The sequence below is a fragment of the Felis catus genome, chromosome D1 (genome assembly GCF_018350175.1).
Source record: "Felis catus isolate Fca126 chromosome D1, F.catus_Fca126_mat1.0, whole genome shotgun sequence".
Classification (NCBI taxonomy): domain Eukaryota; kingdom Metazoa; phylum Chordata; class Mammalia; order Carnivora; family Felidae; genus Felis; species Felis catus.
Window position 1 is genome coordinate 90,159,273 of NC_058377.1, and position 23,490 is coordinate 90,182,762.

General features: G+C 39.4%; 1 protein-coding gene across 7 annotated transcripts in view; it reads left to right on the forward strand.

Annotated features, from left to right (window-relative positions):
* The window catches only part of CD1H11orf74 (chromosome D1 C11orf74 homolog), a 69,465-nt gene that overhangs the window by 12,187 nt on the left and 33,788 nt on the right, over positions 1–23,490 (forward strand). For 6 of the 7 annotated variants that reach the window (XM_006937204.5, XM_006937201.5, XM_023239773.2 and 3 more), the window contains exon 2: positions 5,092–5,247. In XM_006937204.5, the coding sequence (XP_006937266.1) occupies positions 5,115–5,247 (133 nt within the window). In that variant the 5' untranslated portion in view covers positions 5,092–5,114. Of the gene's footprint in view, positions 1–2,265; positions 2,407–5,091; positions 5,248–23,490 lie in introns of those variants that run through there. The other variant, XM_006937203.5, reaches the window with a different exon arrangement.

The following is a 23,490-nucleotide window of genomic DNA, read 5'->3' on the forward strand; positions in this document are numbered from 1 at the left end:
CTGAAGCTCTGTAGTCGGCAGTAATCCCCAAGCTTTTTTCACCTCCCTCTAAGTGCTGCCCTTAAAGCTCAATGCAGAAGTGTGCCTAGGGAAGTCTTTATATAGACATGTAGATGCTTATGCCATCAACATTTTAGTGATAATGAAGAATTCCGTGCCTTTAAGTATTAGGAAAGTCTCGTTGGGAGAAGCTTATAACTTGATGTGCAGTGTATTCTTTGATGCTAGAATTGTATGTTTTTATCTCATTCTGATAAAACGCAGCAGAGGAATTACTGTGCACACACGTATACACATATGCTTTGCCTTGCTTTGCCTCAAGGTTTTTGTATGTTGTTGAGGTACAGGATGTAGTTGGGGGCATGGTTATAACAATCCTGATGAGATTGCTGCCTTTTCCTTAATTTCCTGCTGCCTTCATGTTTGCCTTGAAATTCATAGTCATAAGCATGTTGTCATTACTGTTTTGATATGCAAACCATAGTACTGCTCCTCATCAGTAGTCCTTACTTGACAAAAACCCTACCTAAAGTTTCTTTGCCAGATTTATTCATTTATTCTCTGTCATTGGACTAGATGACCTCCAGGTTTCTCTCAACCCTGAGAATCTGTGACAATTTCAATCACTGGATTTCTTTCTCTCTTTAATAGGATCTAAAAGACATAAAAAATATTAGAGGATGCAAAATAGGTGTAGTTCAGTCAAGGCAGAAGAAATCAGTTCATACCGGGTCTCTTCTATCATCTAAATAAGTCAGTACACTTGCAATGTAATTTTGGTCTTTTTGAAATTTGCCCATTTTCCAAAAAATAAAAGAAGACCCATCCTGTGAAGTACCAAGGTTGATAGTTTTATCTCTGTAGGCAAGGTGAATTCTTTTGATAATATTCCATCTTACCATTCGGCACAGCAGGAGATTCTTGTTGAGCAGAACTATGAACATTTGAGAAAGTGGATTTTGACAGCCTCTGCACAACTCTTTAAAAATGTGTTGTTATTTATTATTTTAAAATATCAGCAGTAAACCTCACAGTTTAAAAAAGACAACCCCATTTTTGTCAACGTACAATTCTTTATGCTGTTAAAAGCAGGTTATACACTTTGAGGGGAGACCAGCTCATGGCGACTTGTTTCCAAAGACTTACCACTCTTACCTCTGAAGGTTGCAATTTGTTTAGGTAGGTTGCATTAGGCAGAGGTCTGCAGATAAACATCAAAGATGTGTTAAGTCAATGGTGATAATTCCACATGCCATGTTTCATAATTATGCTTTTCAGAGACCACAGAGCACTAATTGGCTTGGGTGGTTGTTAGTTTCATTATTTGGTAGTAGAAAACAGGACCCCGGGAAGGTTCTGTGATTTTCTCTCCATCTCTCAGTGACTGGATAGGAAGAGAACCAAGCCTGTGGTCTTCCTGTGAAATTTAGTAGTCCAAGCAGAGCAAAATATCCACCCTGTGTTTCCCTCTGGAGGCTGTGATTGTGAAAGTGTTGTGTGTGATTTTCCAGTCAATATTTCTACACATTTACTTATCGTCACAAAAGTTCTGGGTCTTTCATGTGGAGCTCTAAGCCTTAAAATATAAAATCCATGCCAAAATAAAGGATCCTATTATGGGCAAGTCGCTCTCGCTCTCGCTCTCGCTCTCCCCCTTTTTCCTTTTTAGAAATAATACTTCACGATAAAAACAAATAAACGTGAATGGCAACTGAAAAAGCATTGCTTCCTTCTAGAAAACCACTAGGATTTGCATAAACCACTTGACTGTCTGGTAAATGATTACCTGCTCTGTCAGTCCCTGGGGACTTTTAACATTAGGCTATTTGCATTTTTAGAGATAAGGAAAGTTCTAAATTTGAAGGTGGGTATTTGTTACACTCTTCAGATGATGACAGTTTACAAAACTCTTTATAAAGTCAGTAAAAACATTACCTCTTCTGTATTGGGATAACCACATGAATTAAATTAAAGGCCTTGAAGGAGTTTGAATGTGCTCTGTGCATAGCCTGTTAATTATGTCCTTTTGGTAAAACTGAGATGTGTTAAGGCTAAAATCTCAGAATATTACCACTTTGAGAATTGGAAAGGAAGTTTAAAAGATTTTCTATTGTCACTCTTAAAGCATCCACAAGGAGACATTTACAGCAATGTAAAACGGCCTGGCCGCCTCTGTTCGGTATTTGCCGCTGAAGTAGATTTGAGGAAGAGATTGATGTCATACGGAGCTGGAATTTCACTGGGGTTCCATCCTGGAAAAGCAGATTGACGTTAACATTCTTGTAACTAAGTCCATGTCCTACTGACAGTGAAATAATAGCCACCTTTGAATTTATTATTTTTTATCTGGCAACTGCAAGCATAGTTTATTAAACTTCGAATTGCTGAAGCCTGGCAGTGTTACGGGTGAATTTGCATAAACTCTAACTGATACTTTTTCCTGTATTTAATTTTCAGGTTACAAATAGTTTGAAACAGTTTCTTTCATTTTGAGTTCATATATAGTTACATTAAAATTTTTCCTTTTATTTTTATTTTATTTTTTGTGGTTTTCAGACTTCGATAGCACCATATTTTGTCTAGGGTTGTAAAGCATGCGGGCTTATCTTGATTTATCTTGAGGTGACATCAATGCCTTCAAAGTCAGAGGGGGCCACACACAGTCAAGGCAGGTCTTTGTGGAGGCAGTGGACAGAATACCAAGGCTGATCCATTATCATCATGATCATCATGGCTAACATTGTTTGAGGGTTCATTTATATCCATTTAATTCTCACCGCAATCCTGTGAAGTATGTGAAACTTAACAATTCCTTATTTAAAACCCTTAGGGTCAGATGTGTTTCAGAATTTAGAGTTTTTTGGAGTTTAGAAAGGTAATCAGGAGTAATACCATGTGTTACACAAAATCTTCAGTGGGGTCCGGGAAAACACCTCAAAAGCATCCCCCTTAGAATTTCTTCAGGGAAACGTCTGAGTGGTCACACTGAGTAGAATTAATAAAAACTATAGATACTTTCATGTTAATTCAGATCAGGTCTTGCCACCAAATGAGGTTGGCCATCATCTTATGAAAACATTTCTGTGTCTTTCTGACCTTCTGGTAGATACCAAATAAATTTAATAACATAACAAAATTTTGTGCTTGTTTTGGAAAACTAGAAGAAGCTTGGTGCTTTCTCTCCCTCCTGTACACTGTCAGAGAACACCCTCCTTTTTATTATCCCCCACGAATTATACTTCTTAGGCAGTAATTACTCTTCTGCTTTCTGTAGATAGTAAATTTCTCAAAGCTATGATATTTCATACCGAATGAATGGAATTTAACAAGGTGAAATATCACAAGGAAAAACAAAGTTAGACTGCAAGGATTGAGGCATTGTGTCCTAGCCGACAGGCGTTCAGCAGTATGTTAAGTAACTGACAATGTGAAGAGGCCACCAGCAATGTGAACACACTTCAGCATATAGTAGGAGTGCAGTATTCAGAATGTGGGAGTTAGTCAAACCTCACTGGATCCAGAGCATATCTGGAGTCTTGTCTTCATTTCTGGTTGGCATACTTTAAAGGGATGCAGGCAGTGTGAAATCTCTTCTGGGTAGACTGCTCAGGAGAGCGGAACCGCTTGAAGCAGTGTCGTGTTAAGGCACAGGTGAAATAATTGGGCAAGTTTAGTTGAGTTTTGCCAGTTTCTAGCAGTATTTGACTACCCTACCTGCTCAGATGAGTAATGTTAGCTTCATATTGATGGGTGCCAGCTGTATGCCATGTCCTGAGCTATTTAACACTTGGGATACAAAGAAGGAAAGACATGGGTCCTGCCCGTCACTGGCTTCATGTCTAATGGGACACAGAAATCTATACAACTATTTCCAATACAGTATGTTAAGTGTAACCATAGACACAGTATGAGGCCGCACAGAGAAATTGTGATTAGCTCTCTGTGGTGATGGGGTTGGAAGGCTAAAGCCTCCGGAGAGAAACTGAATTCTTTTTTTTTTTTTTTTTTTCATCGAGAGAGAGTGGGGGAGGGGGAGAGGGAGAGAAACTTTTTTGTAATTTTAAATGTTTATTTGGAGACAGAGAGAGGGAGAGTGTACACGTGCAAGCGGGGGAGGGGCAGAGAGAGAGAGGGAGGGAGAGAATCCCAAGCAGACTCTGAGCTGTCAGCATAGAGCCTGACATGGGGCTTAAACTCACTAACCGTGAGATCATGATGACCTGAGCCAAAATCAAGAGTCAGACAAGTGTCTGACTGAACCACTCAGGTGTCCTGAAAGAGACAGACAGACAGACAGTGAGAGAGAGAATCTTCAGCAGGCTCCACGCTCAGCATGGGGCTTGACGCAGGGCTCAATCCCATGACCCCGGGATCCTGACCTGAGCTGAAATCAAGAGTTGGATACTCAACTGACTGAGCCACCCAGGCACCCCGAGAAACTGAATTCTGAGCTTGGTTTTGAAAAAAAAATTAAGTGAGTGAGATAAAATTGAGAAAGGACAGCATAGGCTTGTTCAAATATTTGGAAGGATGTTATTTATAAGAAGGATTGAAATTGTGCAATATGATCCCCAGGGGCTCAGGGCCCCGTTGGGGAAATGTGCAGGGAGAGAGATTTTGAAGGAGTCTTTGATAGAGCGGTCCAAAGGCTTCTTTGGAATGTTCGGAGTTCCCACTCCTTGGATGTGTTAAAGCACAGACGAGTCAGTTGTTTGGTGGCAACAGTACAGTAGCACGTGGTGGGGGCAGGGGTATCACACAATGGCTAGAGGTGAAGCACAGTGAAGTGCTTAAGGGCATGGGTTCTAGATCTGACTCCTGGAACTGGTCCTTCTAACTACTGGCTCTGTGACCTGAGCTAGGATTTTTCGGAAGTTAACATCGAAGGGCTCAGAACTGCACCCGGTACACAGTAAGTGCTAAATAAGTAGCTAATGAATATTAGCTGTTATTGTTGTCGTTGGATGGGTGGTCGACATACCCTTTGAAGTACCTCTCACGTTGAAAGACTGAATTTCTGCAAATTTCTACATTTTCAAGAGAGGCTGGTCCCCCAACTCTCTCTAGCTCATGCTTTTCTTTGTCCCATAGATAAAGTGGCCTCGTGAATAGGAATGCCTGCCCGAATATCAGAATTGGAGATCATGGATGAAGATCGATTAACTGAAGAAGTCTTGGATAAGTTTGTTAATTGTCATGAACAAACATATGAAGAATTTCTGAGCACTTTTACTCATCTTTCAAAAGGTAAAATGGGGAAGTCGACTCTCTAGAGCAGTAGAGATAAAGAATTTTATTATAATTTTATGTCTTTGCTGTTTTTTCAAAAAGACTATTTAATAAGCATTCATTCATTCCTTTCCTTTGATCAGCTAATGCATATCAGGGATTTGAGACTGATGCATGCAAATTCCAACATTTTTCTACAACCAAGAGTTGTATTATGGAGTCAGAGCCATCGAATTTGAGAACTAAAAGGGACCCGAGAAATCATTTCGTGTAATTCATTTGCTTTTGAAGAGATATAAGTGCAAAGAGTAGAGGTTTTTAAAAGCATGTTTAAAATGTTTAAGAAATATAGCGTAATATAGGCTATGGAGTTACACTGTATCCCTTTGGGTCCTGGCATTGCCACTTTCTAGTATGTGACCTTGGGAGACGCGGTTGAGTAAGGGGGGTGGGTAATAATGGTGCCTTAAAGGTTTATGAAGGTTAATTGAGAGACTCCAAGTAAAACCCTGAGCAGAGTGGCTAACACAAGAAATACTCAATGCTAGGCATTGTTGGTTGTTGTCACTGGGATGATAATGATGCTATGGTCACTGGAGAATGGAAACACCCCTCCAGACTGGAAGTGATAAACCGAAGCCTAAAGTCCAAGCCCATGTTGTGTGTTTCATTACATGTCTTGCTTGCCTCATACAGTGGTGTTGTGTTTTTTCGATTGAGTCAACCTTTAAAAGTTGGGAAATGTTACATAGAAAATCTTTATTTATGGTCTTCTTCTCTGATCAAGAGGGAAGACCTGTTACCTCTGATTTCCCTGATGGCAAGATCAGCTAGAGCTGGGGAGCCCTTGCCCTGTGAGCGCCCTGTTTGTCATACCCTCTGGCATTCGCACGTTGTGAAGAAGTGTGTATGCGTTGCCTGCTTCATTCACCGAAGTGGCTCCTGTAGGCATTTGAGTTTGTAGTCTTTGTTCTGGGTTCTGCCTCAGATGGCCTGCCATTGGCTCAGTCTCAACTTTGGTCCTTTCTGGGTCCCTGATCCACATTTGTGAGACAATTGGTTCTCCCCCTTCCTGCACATTGGACTCACCTGAGGGGTTTTTTAGAGCATGGTGATACCAGGGCCCACTCTAAATCTTAGCTGGGGCCCGGGAATTGGTATTTTGTAAAAATTCCCCTCATGATTCCAATGTGTACCTGATTGAGAATAGGGAGTTTCATAATCTCCGGGGTGATCACACTTTCAAGATACTTCATGATTTTAAGTCATGATTCATGTGCCCTTAACAAATGTAAAAGAAGGGTATTTATAATGAAGAAAAGGAAAAGTGATTCTAACTGGTTACTTTGTGCAAGATAGTTGGAATATTGATATTTGTTTTGTTTATGCTTGAAAACTGTGGGCGACGTGTTTATTTACACTTAATGGAGAAATTAGGAAATATCTTGTTTACTTTGAGGCTGTGAACGATCTGTTTTGACATGATATGTCGATCAAATTAATCTTGCTTAAGGCCAAATCATCTTTTGGTCTATAAACTTGGGTTTGGGAAGATGTTTGCTTTCTCAGAGCCTAATGATTTAGTTCCATCCTTTCTGTACCTAACAAAGCAGTAGGAATGGTTGGGGTGGGGTGTGGAAACAAGGGCAAAACTAGCAGAATTAATATATTTTGTATGACAATTGCATTTTGTGTGTGGTTTTTTTTGTTTTTTGTTTTTTGGAAAGAGTGTGTATGCAAGTGGGGGTGGAGTGAGGTGGAGGGAGAAGGCTGGAGGGAGAGAGAATCTTAAACAGGCTCCATGCTCAGTGTAGAGCCCAATGAGGGGCTCGATCCCACAATGGTGAGATCATGACCTGAGCCAAAATCAAGAGTCGAATACTTAACTGACTGAGCCACCCAGGCACCCCACCAATGGCATTTTGATAATCCAAATTATTTTGGAAGTTGCAAAGCTGACTTTATTTTCATACTCTGGAAAAGTAAGAACTTCTTGCAAGGACTTGAATGTTTTAAAGGGGTTATGATATTTTTTGTTTTGGGGGTAAGGGGCATATTGTGTTTTCAGATTTCTGTAAGATCATTGCATGCTGAGAAAGAAATTGTGCAGTTGTGGTGACTTAATTCTGAGTTCAGTTTTGTGCCCCAAATTGAGCTGAAATAAATGATGATGCAAGTTACATTAACTGCATCTCCAAGCACACTCTTTTTTTTTTCCCTTTCAAAATATCCCTAGGCACCAGTTCACATTATAAACTAATGACCTGAAAAAATTCCTCTTAAAGCACAAAGAATTGTGAGTGCAAAAATGTGTCTTAAATCAGTAAGCATCCTTCCCCTCCCCACCCCCGAAACATTTAAGTACCTTCTGAAAAACCAAATAGTACTCAGGGACAGGCCTAGGAGTCCGCAGAATTGATCGAACTGAATGCGGTTAGTTTTGTTTTCAGGAAGAGATGAAAGCTGTTTGTTCAAAGTTTTCCCGTTCTTTCCAGCCCTTCATTTGTCTTGGTGTGCTTGCTTGTTTTGCTGGTGTGTAGAATCTTCTCTCTGTGAAAGTGGTAATCACCACACAGGCTCATGTACATTTCTTGAGTAAGTTTGGTTTCTCAAGTCTATTACAATTTCCTCTGATTGACTGTTCTATTTATTTTTATAATAGTTATATGCCAGAATGCTTATAAGATTCATTTTCTTTCCAAGACTGTTAAAAGGGTCAGTAATCCTATTAAAAATATTTCCCTGGAAAAAGATTAAACTATAGCCTGATTGAAAGAAATTCACATCACTGTTTCAGACTGTTGGAAAATCATTGGAAACTGTGAATATTGTAGCAAAAGTCTCACTCCAATACATTGATGTTGATCCTATTTTGCAAGGGTTTTGTTTTGCTTTTTAAAGCAACTCTGTTTTTTTTTTAACTATGGTACATACTTGATAATAAATACAATGTTCTATCAAAATGTTTATAGAGACACATTAATTATGTGTTTCAAACAGACAGTTGTAATTGAATTCTCAATAGTATCTTCAGTTCAAGAGAGTAAGACAAAATTGTGAGATTTGTATTAGAAAATCAGTGTGCAGACTTTGGTTTTATTCATTATTGGTGAGATGTTTATTATATTGTTGATATTATTGAGGGTAAAGATAAGAGGCTAAGTTTCAATCCTTGGCATCTCAGTTTCTTTGTGAATGTAATTCTTTTATCCATATAAAGGAAAACGCCTTTTCCTTCTTGTCTGTCATATTTCTATCATTTGCTTAGGTTAGGAAAACATAGATGTGAAAACTTATATTTGATTTTCTGCTAATGCATTTATTCATTTATTCATTCATTAATTCTGTACCTCCTAATGGTCTAGGTATTGTTTTAGGTGCTAAGGATCCCAAAATAAATTAAGATATACTTTGTGTTTTCAAGCATACATAGTCCAGGATGAGAGATACATAAGTAAACAAAAAAATTTACACTATTGTATGATAAATACCATAATAGAGAAAAGCAGGAAGTTTCGTGAGAGCTCACAGGAAGGCCATCCAGCCCCTGCCTGGGTGGGGAGGCCAGTAAAATCTACTCATTGGAGACAATGTCCACGGTGAGCCTGCGGTAACCACTGAGCCAGTGGTTCAGTGCAGGAGGTTTTGACAGATAAGAGCCAAATTGAACGATGTTAAAAATGCCTCCATTGTTGGTTGTCCTTTGGATCATATTTCCCTTTGTGTTGGTACTAATATATATATATATATATTTTTAATTTTTTTTTCAACGTTTATTTATTTTTGGGAGAGAGAGAGACAGAGCATGAACGGGGGAGGGGCAGAGAGAGAGGGAGACACAGAATCAGAAACAGGCTCCAGGCTCTGAGCCATCAGCCCAGAGCCTGACGCGGGGCTCGAACTCACAGACCGCAAGATCGTGACCTGGCTTAAGTCGGACGCTTAACCGACTGCGCCACCCAGGCGCCCCATATTTTTTAAATAATAGGTTTTTAAGGTAGAGATGTAGCCTTATCTTAGTGAGGGTGAGAGTTGTTTCTAATTTCCTTCCACACCAAGATCAATCACCACACGAGCTGATAGGGGAGGCATTTGCTCCCTTTTTTTTTAAATTTTATTTTTTTTAAATTTACATCCAAATTAGTTAGCATATAGTGCAACAATGATTTCAGCAGTAGATTCCTTAATGCCCCTTACCCATTTAGCCCATCCCCCCTCCCACACCCCCTCCAGTAACCCTCTGTTTGTTCTCCATATTTATGAGTCTCTTCTGTTTTGTCCCCTTTGCCGTTTTTATATTATTTTTGTTTCCCTTCCCTTATGTTCATCTGTTTTGTCTCTTAAAGTCCTTGCTTGAGTGAAGTCATATGATATTTGTCTTTCTCTGACTAATTTCACTTAGCGTAATACCTTCCAGTTCCATCCACGTAGTTGCAAATGGCAAGATTTCATTCTTTTTGATTGCCGGGTAATACTCCATTGTATAGATATACCACATCTTCTTTATCCATTCATCCATCGATGGACATTTGGGCTCCTTTCAAACTTTGGCTATTGTCGATAGTGCTGCTATAAACATTGGGGTGCATGTGTCCCTTCGAAACAGCACACCTGTATCCCTTGGATAAATGCCTAGTAGTGCAATTCCTGGGTCGTAGGGTGGTTCTAGTTTTAGTTTTTTGAGGAACCTCCATACTGTTTTCCAGAGTGGCTGCACCAGCTTGTGTTCCCATCAACAATGCAAAAGAGATCCTCTTTGTCTGCATCCTCGCCAACATCTGTTGTTATCTGAGTTGTTAATGTTAGCCATTCTGACAGGTGTGAGGTGGTATCTCATTGTGGTGTTGATTTGTATTTCCCTGATGATGAGTGATGTTGAACATTTTTTCATGTGTCTGTTAGCCATCTGGATGTCTTCTTTGCAGAAGTGTCTATTCATATCTTTTGCTCATTTCTTCACTGGATTATTTGTTTTTTGTATGTTGACTTTGATAAGTTCTTTATAGATTTTGGATACTAACCCTTTATCTGATATGTCATTTGCAAATATCTTCTCCCATTCTGTCGGTTGCCTTTTAGTTTTGCTGCTTGTTTCCTTCGCTGTGCAGAAGTTTTTTTATTTTGATGAGGTCCCAGTAGTTCATTTTTGCTTTTGTTTCCCTTGCCTCTAGAGATGTGTTGAGTAAGAAGTTGCTGCGGCCAAGATCAGAGAGGTTTTTGCCTGCTTTCTCCTCGAGGATTTTGATGGCTTCCTGTTTTACTTTTAGGTCTTTCATCCATTTTGAGTTTATTTCTGTGTATGGTGTAAGAAAGTGGTCCAGGTTCATTGTTCTGCATGTCGCTGTCCAGTTTTCCCAGCACCACATGCTGAAGAGACTGTCTTTATTCCATTGGATATTCTTTCCTGCTTTGTCAAAGATTGGTTGGCCATATGTTTGTGGGTCCATTTCTGGGTTCTCTATTCTGTTCCGTTGATCTGAGCATCTGTTTTTGTGCACTCCCATTTTTTTTTTTAAATTTTTTTTTTCAATGTTTATTTTATTTTTGGGACAGAGAGAGACAGAGCATGAACGGGGGAGGGGCAGAGAGAGAGGGAGACACAGAATCGGAAACAGGCTCCAGGCTCCAAGCCATCAGCCCAGAGCCCGACGCGGGGCTGGAACTCATGGACCGCGAGATCATGACCTGGCTGAAGTCGGACGCTTAACCGACTGCGCCACCCAGGCGCCCCAGCCATTTTTTAAAGTGTTAGTTACTACTCATATTGTGGTCACACAGAAATTATATATGTAGGAAGCCAGCGACTTAGAAATTGGCATTCAGTCTTTTCAACTCCATTTTGTTACATATGGTAGTAACTTTGGTGGGGGGAGGGTTATAGTGGTTACATCCAGTTCTCAATCTCTCTCTATCATACACATAGCCCGTCATTGTTCTGGTTTTGTTCTTCAGGCTGCATGATTAGTTTTCATTAAAGTTATGTACTTTACCAACTGTTTAACTTAAAATAGTTTGGAAGTTGAAATGAATACACTGTGATTTTATTAAAACAATTTTTTTAACATTATTTATTTTTTGAGAGACAGAGACAGAGCGTGAGTGGGGGAGGGGCAGAGAGAGAGGGAGTCAAAGAATCTGAAGCAGGCTCCAGACTCTGAGCTGTCAGCACAGACCCTGATGTGGGGCTCGAACTCATGAACTGCAAGATCATGACCTTAGTCGAAGTTGGACACTTAACTGACTAGCCACCGAGGCACCCCTATAGTGTGATTTTATGATTAACTCTTAAATAAGTCTTTGGTTTTCATTCTCTCCTTTCAATCTTAAAACACATAGGATCCCGTTCCCAAGTGATTTTACCAGTTTTTATGATTACCACATAATAGCTTTCTATTCACTGCTATATTTATCTAGTTTAGCTTGTTTTCTTATGTCTAGATCAAAGATTTTATTTCTGATTTTGCTGTGTAATTTCGTTTCTGGTTTTCCTTATGCTACTCTCATTTTACTAATAATACTTTGTGCTTTCAGCATTTTATTATTCTTTCAATATATCTTTGAAAAAACGCCCATCAACTCAACCGCCCTTCTCCCTTCATACTTGTTAATATTTGAATTAAATTCCCCCTGAGGTAGAACATTCAGTACAAATGGCCATGCAGTGGCTTTATAAGCTGGTGGTGTTCTGGCCTTTGTTCCAAACTCTTAAGAGTTTCAAAACCTCTGAATAGGTTTCAAGTTTTCTTAGATTTTAGTAATCTTATATAATCATAAGAGAGCTTATTCTATATTTTTCACTTTATTCACATTTAGTTCTTTAAGGAGCTGTGCCAGTGCTCTATCACCATTACAAATTTCAGGAATGTACAGTTACCATAAGATTTGTGATCATTCGGCCTGCAGTGTCCAGCACGAGAGACACAGATGGTGGTTGAGCACTTGAAATGTGGCTAGTGCTGCCCACTTGAGTTTTAAATTTCACTTAATTTTAATTAGTTTAAGTTTAAATAAAAATGCTCATATTCAGCTCAGTTATTGGAAAACTTTTAAATATGTTTAGGACAACTTGGGTATGTGAATTAGTTTTTTCAAATGTAAATTTTATGAAATATTGAGGAGTCCCCTTCTGTGGTTTCAATTACCTGTGGTCAACCAGGATCTGCAAGAAGATGGTCCTCCTTCTGAATTATCCTCAGAAGGTCATAGTAGCCTAATACTACATCATAGTGCCTGCCTCATTCACATCATTTCATCTCATCAGATAGGCATTTTATTGTCTCATCATCATAAGAAAAAGTGAATATGGTACAGTAAGATATTTTAAAGAGAGAGTGACCGACCATTCACACTTTTATTATAGTTATTGTTGTAATTATTCTACTTTATTATTGTTGTTGTTAATCTCTTACTGTACCTAATTTATAAATCAAAGTTTACCATAGGTATGTATGTACTGGAAAAAACAGTTTATATAGGGTTTGGTACTGATTGGGGTTTCAGGCATCCATTGGGGGTCTTGGAACAAATTCTTCATGGAAAAGCGGGGAACTACTATAAACACAGATCAAGTATTTCTGATGAAAAATTTTCACCTGGGGGCACCTGGGTGACTCAGTCAGTTGAGTGTCCGACTTTGGCTCAGGTCATGATCTCTTGGTTTGTGAGTTCGAGGCCCACGTCGGGCTCTGTGCTGACAGGTTAGAGCCTGGAGCCTGCTTCAGATTCTATGTCTCCCTTCCTCTCTGCCCCTCCCCTACTCATGCTCTGTCTGTCTCTGTCTCTCAAAACTAAATAAACATTAAAACATTTTTTAAAAAGTTAAAAAATTTTTTCTTCATCTGAATTGAGATAAGCTATAAATGCAAAATATGCAAGGTTTTTGAAGAATTTTATAAAAATAGAATATAAAATATCTCAGTAATATTTTCATTTTAACTGCATTTAAAATGACAATATTTTAGAAAATTGACTTAAATAAGATATGTTATTAAAATTAAATTCACTTTCGGGGCTCCTGGGTGGCTCAGTCGGTTAAGCGTCCGACTTCAGCCAGGTCACGATCTCGCGGTCTGTGAGTTCGAGCCCCGCATCAGGCTCTGGGCTGATGGCTCGGAGCCTGGAGCCTGTTTCTGATTCTGTGTCTCCCTCTCTCTCTGCCCCTCCCCCGTTCATGCTCTGTCTCTCTCTGTCCCAAAAATAAACGTTGAAAAAAAATATATTAAAAAAAAAATTAAATTCACTTCCTAAAACTTTAAAAAATGTGGTTGCTTGAAAATTTAAAACCTGGCACAAAAACAGACACATAGACCAATGGAATAGAATAGAAACCCCAGTACTAGACCCACAAACGTATGGCCAACTCATCTTTGACAAAGCAGGAAAGAACATCCAATGGAAAAAAGACAGCCTCTTTAACAAATGGTGCTGGGAGAACTGGGCAGCAACATGCAGAAGGTTGAAACTAGACCACTTTCTCACACCATTCACAAAAATAAACTCAAAATGGATAAAGGACCTAAATGTGAGACAGGAAACCATCAAAACCTTAGAGGAGAAAGCAGGAAAAGACCTCTCTGACCTCAGCCGTAGCAATCTCTTACTCGACACATCCCCAAAGGCAAGGGAATTAAAAGCAAAAGTGAATTACTGGGACCTTATGAAGATAAAAAGCTTCTGCACAGCAAAGGAAACAACCAACAAAACTAAAAGGCAACCAACAGAATGAGAAAAGATATTCGCAAATGACATATCGGACAAAGGGCTAGTATCCAAAATCTATAAAGAGCTCACCAAACTCCACACCCGAAAAACAAATAACCCAGTGAAGAAATGGGCAGAAAACATGAATAGACACTTCTCTAAAGAAGACATCCGGATGGCCAACAGGCACATGAAAAGATGTTCAGCGTCGCTCCTTATCAGGGAAATACAAATCAAAACCACACTCAGGTATCACCTCACGCCAGTCAGAGTGGCCAAAATGAACAAATCAGGAGACTATAGATGCTGGCGAGGATGTGGAGAAACGGGAACCCTCTTGCACTGTTGGTGGGAATGCAAATTGGTGCAGCCGCTCTGGAAAGCAGTGTGGAGGTTCCTCAGAAAATTAAAAATAGACCTACCCTATGACCCAGCAATAGCACTGCTAGGAATTTATCCAAGGGATACAGGAGTACTGATGCATAGGGGCACTTGTACCCCAATGTTCATAGCAGCACTCTCAACAATAGCCAAATTATGGAAAGAGCCTAAATGTCCATCAACTGATGAATGGATAAAGAAATTGTGGTTTATATACACAATGGAGTACTACGTGGCGATGAGAAAAAATGAAATATGGCCTTTTGTAGCAACGTGGATGGAACTGGAGAGTGTGATGCTAAGTGAAATAAGCCATACAGAGAAAGACAGATACCATATGGTTTCACTCTTATGTGGATCCTGAGAAACTTAACAGGAACCCATGGGGGAGGGGAAGGAAAAAAAAAAAAAAGAGGTTAGAGTGGGAGAGAGCCAAAGCATAAGAGACTGTCAAAAACTGAGAACAAACTGAGGGTTGATGGGGGGCGGGAGGGAGGGGAGGGTGGGTGATGGGTATTGAGGAGGGCACCTTTTGGGATGAGCACTGGGTGTTGTATGGAAACCAATTTGTCAATAAATTTCATATATACAAAAATAAATTAAAAAATAAATAAAAAAAGAAAAAGAAAATTTAAAACCACGTATGTGGCTTACATTATATTTCTACTGAGCATCACTGCTCTAGATCAGTAGTTCTCAAACTTGGCTAAATATCAGAAAAACTTTTATAATGTCAAACTTGTATAAGCATAAAGATTTCCAGGACCACCTGGGTCACTCAGTCAGTTAAGTATCCGACTCTTCATTTTGGCTCAGGTCATGATCTCACAAATCAAGCCCCACGTCAGGCTCTGTGCTGACAGCCCAGAGCCTGCTTGGGATTCTCTCCATCTCTCTCTGCCCCTACTCCACTCACACACTCTCTCTCACAAAATAAATAAATAAATAAATAAATAAATAAATAAATAAATAAATAAATAAATAAATAAGCAAGCTTAAAAAAAAAAAGAATAAAGATTTCCAGATGCTTTCTGGGCTTATTAAATTAGAGGCTCTATAGTGAAGGGTCCAGGAATTTTTACATTCATAACACTTTTCACTAATTCAGCTGTACCACTAGTTTTGAGAACCTCTGGTTTAGACTACAATTCTGATAATGCAGTCCCTTAAAAGGCAGGACTATCTAAATACCTTTTTTAAGGTATTTAGATTTTTTAAACAATACTTATTTAAGTAATCTTTATAGCCAACGTGGGACTCGGACTCACGATCTCAAGATCTAGAGTCACATGCTCTTATGACTGAGCCAGCCAGGCATCCCCTTGTTTCTGTTTAAACTATAATGTTAGAAGAGACATTCCAGTGCTCTTAATTTTAGCTTAATTCACTGATGTATTCACTAAGCATTTGTCTTAGTGAATGACAATGATGCAAAGAAGAGCCATTACTTACCCTTTTTATAGCTCAGAGAACTGAAAGCCATTGTAAATTAACACCTTGCCTGAGGACCGGTCAGGGGTTCAGACTCCAGACATCTGACCCTCCTCTGTATCACTATCCTCCCACAGAAACATCTGGGAAGGTGAGATTGTAGGAAAACTAGTCTAATATTATTATTGATAAGCAGCTAGCATTTAGTAGGCACTAGATATTGTGCTAAGCACTTTACCTGGGTCATCTCATTTCTTACAATAGCCTAGTGAATTTTTTCTTATGTTTTGATCTTTACGATTGCCAACTTTTAAACAGGTGAGGACATGAAGGCTTAAGGTTAATAAACACCTTACTATTGTGGACTCAACTGTGTCCTGCCAAAATGTATACAATGAAAACTGAACCACCAACGTGAGTGTATTTAGAGATAGGGTCTATAACGAGGAGATTGAGGCTAAGGGTGGAGTCCTAACCCAATATGATGTATGTCCTTATGAGAGAGACACCTCAGGGATGTGCACACACAAAGAAAGGCCCCAGGAGGACTCAGCAAGAAGGTGGCCATCTGCAAGCCAAGGAGAGAGGCTCAGGAGAAACCGAACCTTGCTAACACCTTGATCTTGGACTTCTAGTCTCCTGAATTGTGAGAAAATATTGCATTGTTTAAGCCACCCAGTCTGTGATATTTTGTTATGGCATCCCTAACAGACTTTGCAAGGTTATGTAGCTAGTTATTGGTGGAATTAGATTATGGACCGAGTCAGTGTAGCTCCAAAGCCCATAATCAACCACTTTGCTTTTTCTGTGTTCCTCGTAGCATCAGGCAGTTCTCAAGATCTGCGAGTCACTGGCATGCAGATACTGTGGACCACGGGAATAGTTGCACTTCCTCAAAAGATAATTATTTCAATGTTCTTTAGAGTGTAAGCTTCATGAAGGCTGGATTTTGTTCCCGATGTTATTCTAGTGCCTGAAGCAATGCCTGGCAATATAGAATAAATAGATGCTTAATAATATTTGTTGAGGGTCACCTGGGTGGTGGCTTAGTCAGTTAAGTGTCTGACTCTTGATCTCAGCTCAGGTCTTGATCTTAGGGTCATGAGTTCAAGCCTTGCCTTGGGCTCTGCACTGGGTGTGAAGCCTACTTGAAAACAAATATTTGTTGAATAGATGAAAAAAAAATGTAGAATGCCAAACAGGAGGTCCTCTGAGATCCAAAGAACATCCACATTTAATGGACGGGTACAAGAAGAAGAAGAAGCCCATGAAGAAGACCATGTCAGATGGCCCCTGTTTGGATTCAGTATACTAGCTAACTGGGAGCCATAGTAGAATTCACACACACGTAGACACACACACATACACAGGGAGAGAGACAGAAACAGAGACAGAGAGACAGACATTGCAAGCGATTTTGAAAGGCAGAAGCAAAGAAGGAGAGAAACAGTTGGAGTCAGGGAGACCAGCAAGGACCCTGAGCAGAAATACGTCCTTGGAGGTACGGAGGAGGGCAGTGGAGGGGGATACGGAAAGCAGGGAAGCCTATAATGAGACCCTGACAGCACCTGGCCCAAGGTGAGTGCCAGAGGAATAGGGAGAGGCGTCAAAGATGAGTCACAAGTGTCTTGCCTGGAGAGGCGGAGGCCCACGGAGGCCGAGTGACTGGTTTGAAGGCACACAAGTCTCATTTCAGGAGGCTTTTGTTTCTTTCCTTATTGGGCGTCTGCTCTGTCAAGAGCTTAGAATCTTGGGCTGGGATTTGCTTTACGCTTCCGGACTGATAAGTTTTGAGCTGTCAGTTCAGCCAAAGGAATATCACTACTCATACTTGACAACTTCTAAAAACTGTAATTAAAGAGGAAAGTGGTGACAGCGTGTAAAACAACACGTTTCCAAAGTTGACACATCACTTTGGTCCCCGAAGCTGTTTTGAATTTGAACGCTAGAAACGCATCTTTCAACTTCCATAGGGTTCCAAAGAGTCTCTTCCCAGTCTGAAGAATGAATTTAAAATCTGCGATAGAAAAATACCACAGAGAAAAATAGAGAAAGCAGCTGGCACTCTTACCCACTTCAGAGCAGGAAAGGAATTTCAGCGGAGCATGAAAACAGCTTTCTCTCATGAAAGAAAACACAACAACAAAAAATAATCCCTGCTGTGTAGCCTTTTGCAGTTGTTTCCTGTCGAGTATTAGACAGAGACCGGCGGGCTTAACATTGTTTTGATACCCCTGCAACCCGCAGACAGCGGAGGAAGTTGGAAACGAACCGCCCAGCTTCATGCTTCCAGGTGGCACGTTCGCCACATTTTCTGCGCTGTTGTTATCAGTCACTTAATTCCCTACTGAATATTGAGTGGTGTTTTTAGTTCACAGGCCATTTGCAGTGTCTTTCTGTTTCTCCTTTTTTTCTGTTAGCCACGTGAGAAAAAAAAAGGCAGCTTGGGAGGCGCTTTTGCAAATGGGAGTTTAACAGTGAAGTTCACGATAGAAAACAGCACAGCAAATAGCAGTAAACTTGCCTTGACCTAAGACATAGGCCACTGGGATGCTAACCTCAAGAGGAAGTTGTAGGAAGCATAGTATGAGGACTTGCTAATAAAAGCCACTAGGCAATTAAAAATCCCTGCTAATTAGTCTGGCATCCCCAGGGAGAGAATAAGGAAGCAGTGTTATTTTTGAAGATTTCTATTGATTTTTTTGTTTGTTTGCTTTTTGGTATTGCTGAAAGAATTTTTTTTAAAAGTTCATGATTTTATATTGACTTATATTAGTTTTATATCAGTAGTTATATGTATGTGACCTCTTTATCAAAACATAGTACTGAGAGGGGGGAAGGGGGGCACCCGGGTAGCTCAATCAGTTAAGCGTGGTGGGACTCTAGATCTCAGCTCAGGTCTTGGATCTCAGGGTCATGAGTTCTAGCCCCGCATTGGGGTCCATGCTGGGCATGAACAAAACAAAACAGAAAAACATAGTACCAAGCATCACATAGAACCCTCAAGGAGGAAGAAAGTGTTGAATAAAGGGAACTCATTTGTAGCAGAGCCCCATGGAAGAAACAGCACCAGCAGCATTAACCTATTCTTTCTCTTCCAGGGAACATCTGCAAACTGTAATTAAGCAATTTTCATTTGTTTCTCTATTTCTTTTGTCATCACTAAATCACTACATTTAGGGAGCAAATTGACAAATTAGATAACACAAAATGGCTGGTTCAGTGGTGGAAGGAAATCTCCCCTCCCTCAAATTATGATGCATTTTGAACTGATTAAGCCATTTTGTTTTAGATACATTAGCGTAAATCTTCAGCTGTGGTTGTTACAATTCATTTTCTACACATGAATATTTGGTCCATAGATAATCATTTGTTTTCTGTGTCTGCTATAACTCAGGTGCAATTGGGTAAGGAAAGAAAATGTATTGGAGTATTTACAATGTTTTGAATTATAATCATTAAACTTATTTTTGGCAATGTTGTTAACACATCGTATTTTGTTGCGATAAATTTCTAGTGTGTTTTCTCAGTGAAGTAAGATATTATGAGCTTTTAAATTGGGTTTGTGTGTAAATAAAGGATCATTTTCTTTGATATTCCTTATATGTTTTTAGTGTATATATATTGTATATATTTTGTGTGTGCATATAAATGAGAGAGGTGAATTTTCTTGGGCAAACGGAATCTTGAACTTTTACAAACTAAAGCAGAAAATTGCTAGTGGCCAAATAAATTTTTAAGATGGTCACGGTCAGCCTTTAAGTGGCTGATTAAAACAATATTAAGTGAGTGCGCAGTTTTGTATGCGTTTGTCTTTAACTTGAGATGTTATTTTTACTTATCGTTGTTAAATGTATTATTATACTTGAAGAGAAAGAGTAAATTACTTAACTTGAAACCGCGTTGGTTTTAAGACTGTGTCCTTTGATTCAGTTGAACGGGCCCGTATTCAAATGTGAGTGGTTTTCAAATCTGGAATCTTTCAGCTGTAGAACAATAATATTTTCTTTGAAATGGTCAGCTAAACCCAATGGGATACAAACAGGAAACTTTATGGTAACCAAACTCATATCTTCTTTGTATGAAAATCAAACCACAGTCTGTCTGGTTTGAGATTGTTAGTGTCTTTTTTCTCCTCTACTTGGATTGCCTCCAGATGAGATGGATTTACGTGACACCACTTAGCTCAGTGTTCTTGGAGCCCATTGTTTTTTTAGCACAGAGAAGAATCATTGTACCATTTTTGTGAGTTTTCTGGACTTAACCTGCCTTTGCATTAGCTATTACAGCGTACGGGTTGCTGATCAGAAAAAAGGGATTGTGAATCAAGTACCCTATTTCCTGCCTCTTCTCTATAAATTATACTTTGTGTGACTTGCAGCCCGTCATCTAATTTCAGGGTATAAGGCTTAGTCCCCAATTAAAGTGTCAATGCAGTTCTTGCAAATGTTGAGATCATTTCAGTATTGACTGTATTCCTGCTATGTTTAGGCATTGAGCTAAAATCTGGGAATAGAAGATGAATGAGACACAGTCCCTACTCTGATATATTGTTCTTCCTTATTTCTGTGTGCCCTGTGCTCCACACGCTCTAGATGTGTGAAGGCACATTAGCAGTCACAGGCTGCATGGTTAGGGGCTGATTGGTAAGGTAATACTAACTATTCTTTACATAGTGCTGATAAAACACTACCCAGAATATTGCGCTTGGTCTGGGGGACTCAGTTTTAGATTGAATAAACACTCTATCTGAGTTTTAAAAAGAGCAATTAGAATGATTAGAACAGTGGATTCTTCAGAATTTTTCTCCTTTTTTTTTCAAGCTTTTTAAATTTAATTTTATTTTTTATGAAAGATGCCCTGAATTACCCTGAAAAATGAGGGAATGTGAGAGACATGTATAATTTAAGTGTATTCTTGCATTGCCCTAATGCTGTATGCCAATGAATGGGTCTTGGATTATTACAGATTTGTGCAGAAGATGTTATTCCACCTCATAAAGTTTGAAAACTCCTAAAAAGCATTTATTTGTAAAGGAGATGGAAAAAAAATTACTTTCTCTAACTTTCTCCAACCTGTGTGAATAAAAGAGGTTGTTCTTAAGTTGATACATCGTTGTGCAGTTAGGCAGAAGGGCATGATCTCAGGGTGAAGGAAAGTTTTTTTGGTCGATGGGATTTTGTTTTATGAAGAGTTGGGTATACTGCCCTTGTATTTCTTATTTTGTTGCAGGCAGGGCCAGTGTATGGAAAGGATTCTATTCCAGCTTAGGATTCAGAAGACCTGGTCTAGGCATTTATTACTTCTTTGACACTACAGGCCTACCACTTAATCTCTCTGAATCGGTAAATCAGGGATAATCCTGCCTTCTCATTGTGTCTCATATGGTTGTGATGTGAATCAGCTGAAATATACATGAAGGTACTTGGTAGGTTTTAAAGATGTACACCAGTGTAGTTTTATTTATGGGGCCTATTTAGGATTTCAAAGAGAAACATCAAGGTTAAATATTAAAGAAATCTTGAATCTACAATACAGAAAAAAGAAAATATTGTTTACAGTGTTAGCGGTCCACATCCCATTCCTTGATGGAGTCACAACCACTTCTGTATAGTATATATTGTGTAGAGTCTATGTACAGTGTCTATTGTGTAGTGTAAGACTATACAATTCAGGGAATAATCCTACACTGGCCTCTGGTGGATAGAATAAATAATATGTTTACACATAACCTTCAGGCAAAGGTATTTATCTCCTTTGACAAAGATATCAGATACTACATCTTTATGTGATTTTTTTTTTTAATTTTTATTTTGAGAGACAGAGACTGAGTGTGAACAGGGGAGGGGCAGAGAGAGAGGGAGACACAGAATCCAAAGCAGGCTCCAGGCTCTGAGCAGTTGGCACAAAGCCCGACACTGGGCTTGGACTCAGGGGCCATGAGATCATGACCTGAGCTGAAGTCGGACGCTCAACTGACTGAGCCATCCAGGTGCCCCTTTAATTGAAGTATAATTGGCACACAATGTTACATGAGCTTCAGGTAGACAACATAGTGATTGAACAAGTGTGCATTATCGTGTGCTCACCACAAGTGTAGCTACCATCTGTCACCATACAACACGATTAAAATTCCTTTGACTATGTTCCTTGTGCTGTACCTTCCATCCATGTGACTTATTCATTCTATAACTAGAAGCCTGTATCTCCCTCTCTTTTTAATTTTCAATTTTTACATCCTACTCCCAAGGAATCTTTACTTGGGAGTCTTAAGTATCACCTGGGAGATGCTTATTAAAATGCAGATTCTTGGGGAATCACTCCCCAAATTTTGGTTCAGCAGTGCTAGTGCACAGACTTTTGGATCAGCTTTCAGAAATATGCCCTATATGAGATCAGGGAGAGGTATAGGAAGATGTATTCATTCCACAAAATTCTCTGCTTTTGTATATTGTGTTTTCCTGGGGATAAGGTCCACAGCTTTCATGAATCTGTACAGTTATTTCACTTTAACCATTTTTTTTTGTGCTTAATGTTACCCTATTTATATTATTTAAAAGGAACTTGGAGAGTAAAAAGTGTGATGGGTTACAGGAGCAATTTTACTGTGATCTTGCTAATTGTTAGGACATACTCACTCACATAATTTTAGGGTGGGCTTTGGTTTGGCATATGTTCTGTCCCAGGTCTGAGGGATTATAGAGCATGTGCACACAGGGTTACTCTAGCACAGGGAAATCTCCTGGATACTTGTGTTGCCAGAAGAACTGTGTTCCCTATGAGCATTTTTCCATTCGAAGTGTGCAGGCAAGAGTCTTGGGAGACCACAGGGATATAGAGGCATCTTGTGTGTACTTTAAGGAGATGCTCCTCCAATAGTTTTGGTGCTTTTGGTACATTTTTTGCTGTGTATTTTACACATGAAGGTACTTTTAAAGACTCACTCAAGTGTAAAATTTTATGATTAGGTAACTATGATTTAAAAGAGGGACATCAAAATTGAATATTAAAAGAATCTTGGACCTATAATATAAAAAATGTAATTGTGAAATATTATGTATGTATATGTATTTTTTTCTTCAGTATCTCCAGGAAGGGCTTAAAAATATTTTTTAATGTTTATTTATTTTTGAGAGAGAGAGAGAGAGAGACAGAGTGTGAGCAGGGGAGGGGCAGAGAGAGAGGGAGACACAGAATCCGAAGTAGGCTCCAGGCTCTGAGCTGTCAGCACAGAGCCCAGCATGGTGCTCAAACTCATGAACCATGAGATCATGACCTGAGCTGAAGTCAGATGCCCAACCGATTGAGTCAGTCAGATGCTCCTTCAGGAAGGACTTTTTAAGAAGGAAGGAAATCTATATAGGTATCCTCCCTAGAAGAAGAGACTTGGTTAGGTAAAATGCTTTTTGCCTATAAATAGGTTTATTTTTTTGTTCATGGTAGGAAAGCTAGAAAATACGGAGGTATGAACACACACATACTCTCTCTCTCTCTCTCTCTCTCTCTCTCTCTCTCTCTCTCTCACACACACACACACACACACACACACACACATACAAGAAAATAGAAAACATGGCACAAAAACAGACACATAGACCAATGGAATAGAATAGAAACCCCAGAACTAGACCCACAAACGTATGGCCAACTCATCTTTGACAAAGCAGGAAAGAACATCCAATGGAAAAAAGACAGCCTCTTTAACAAATGGTGCTGGGAGAACTGGACAGCAACATGCAGAAGGTTGAA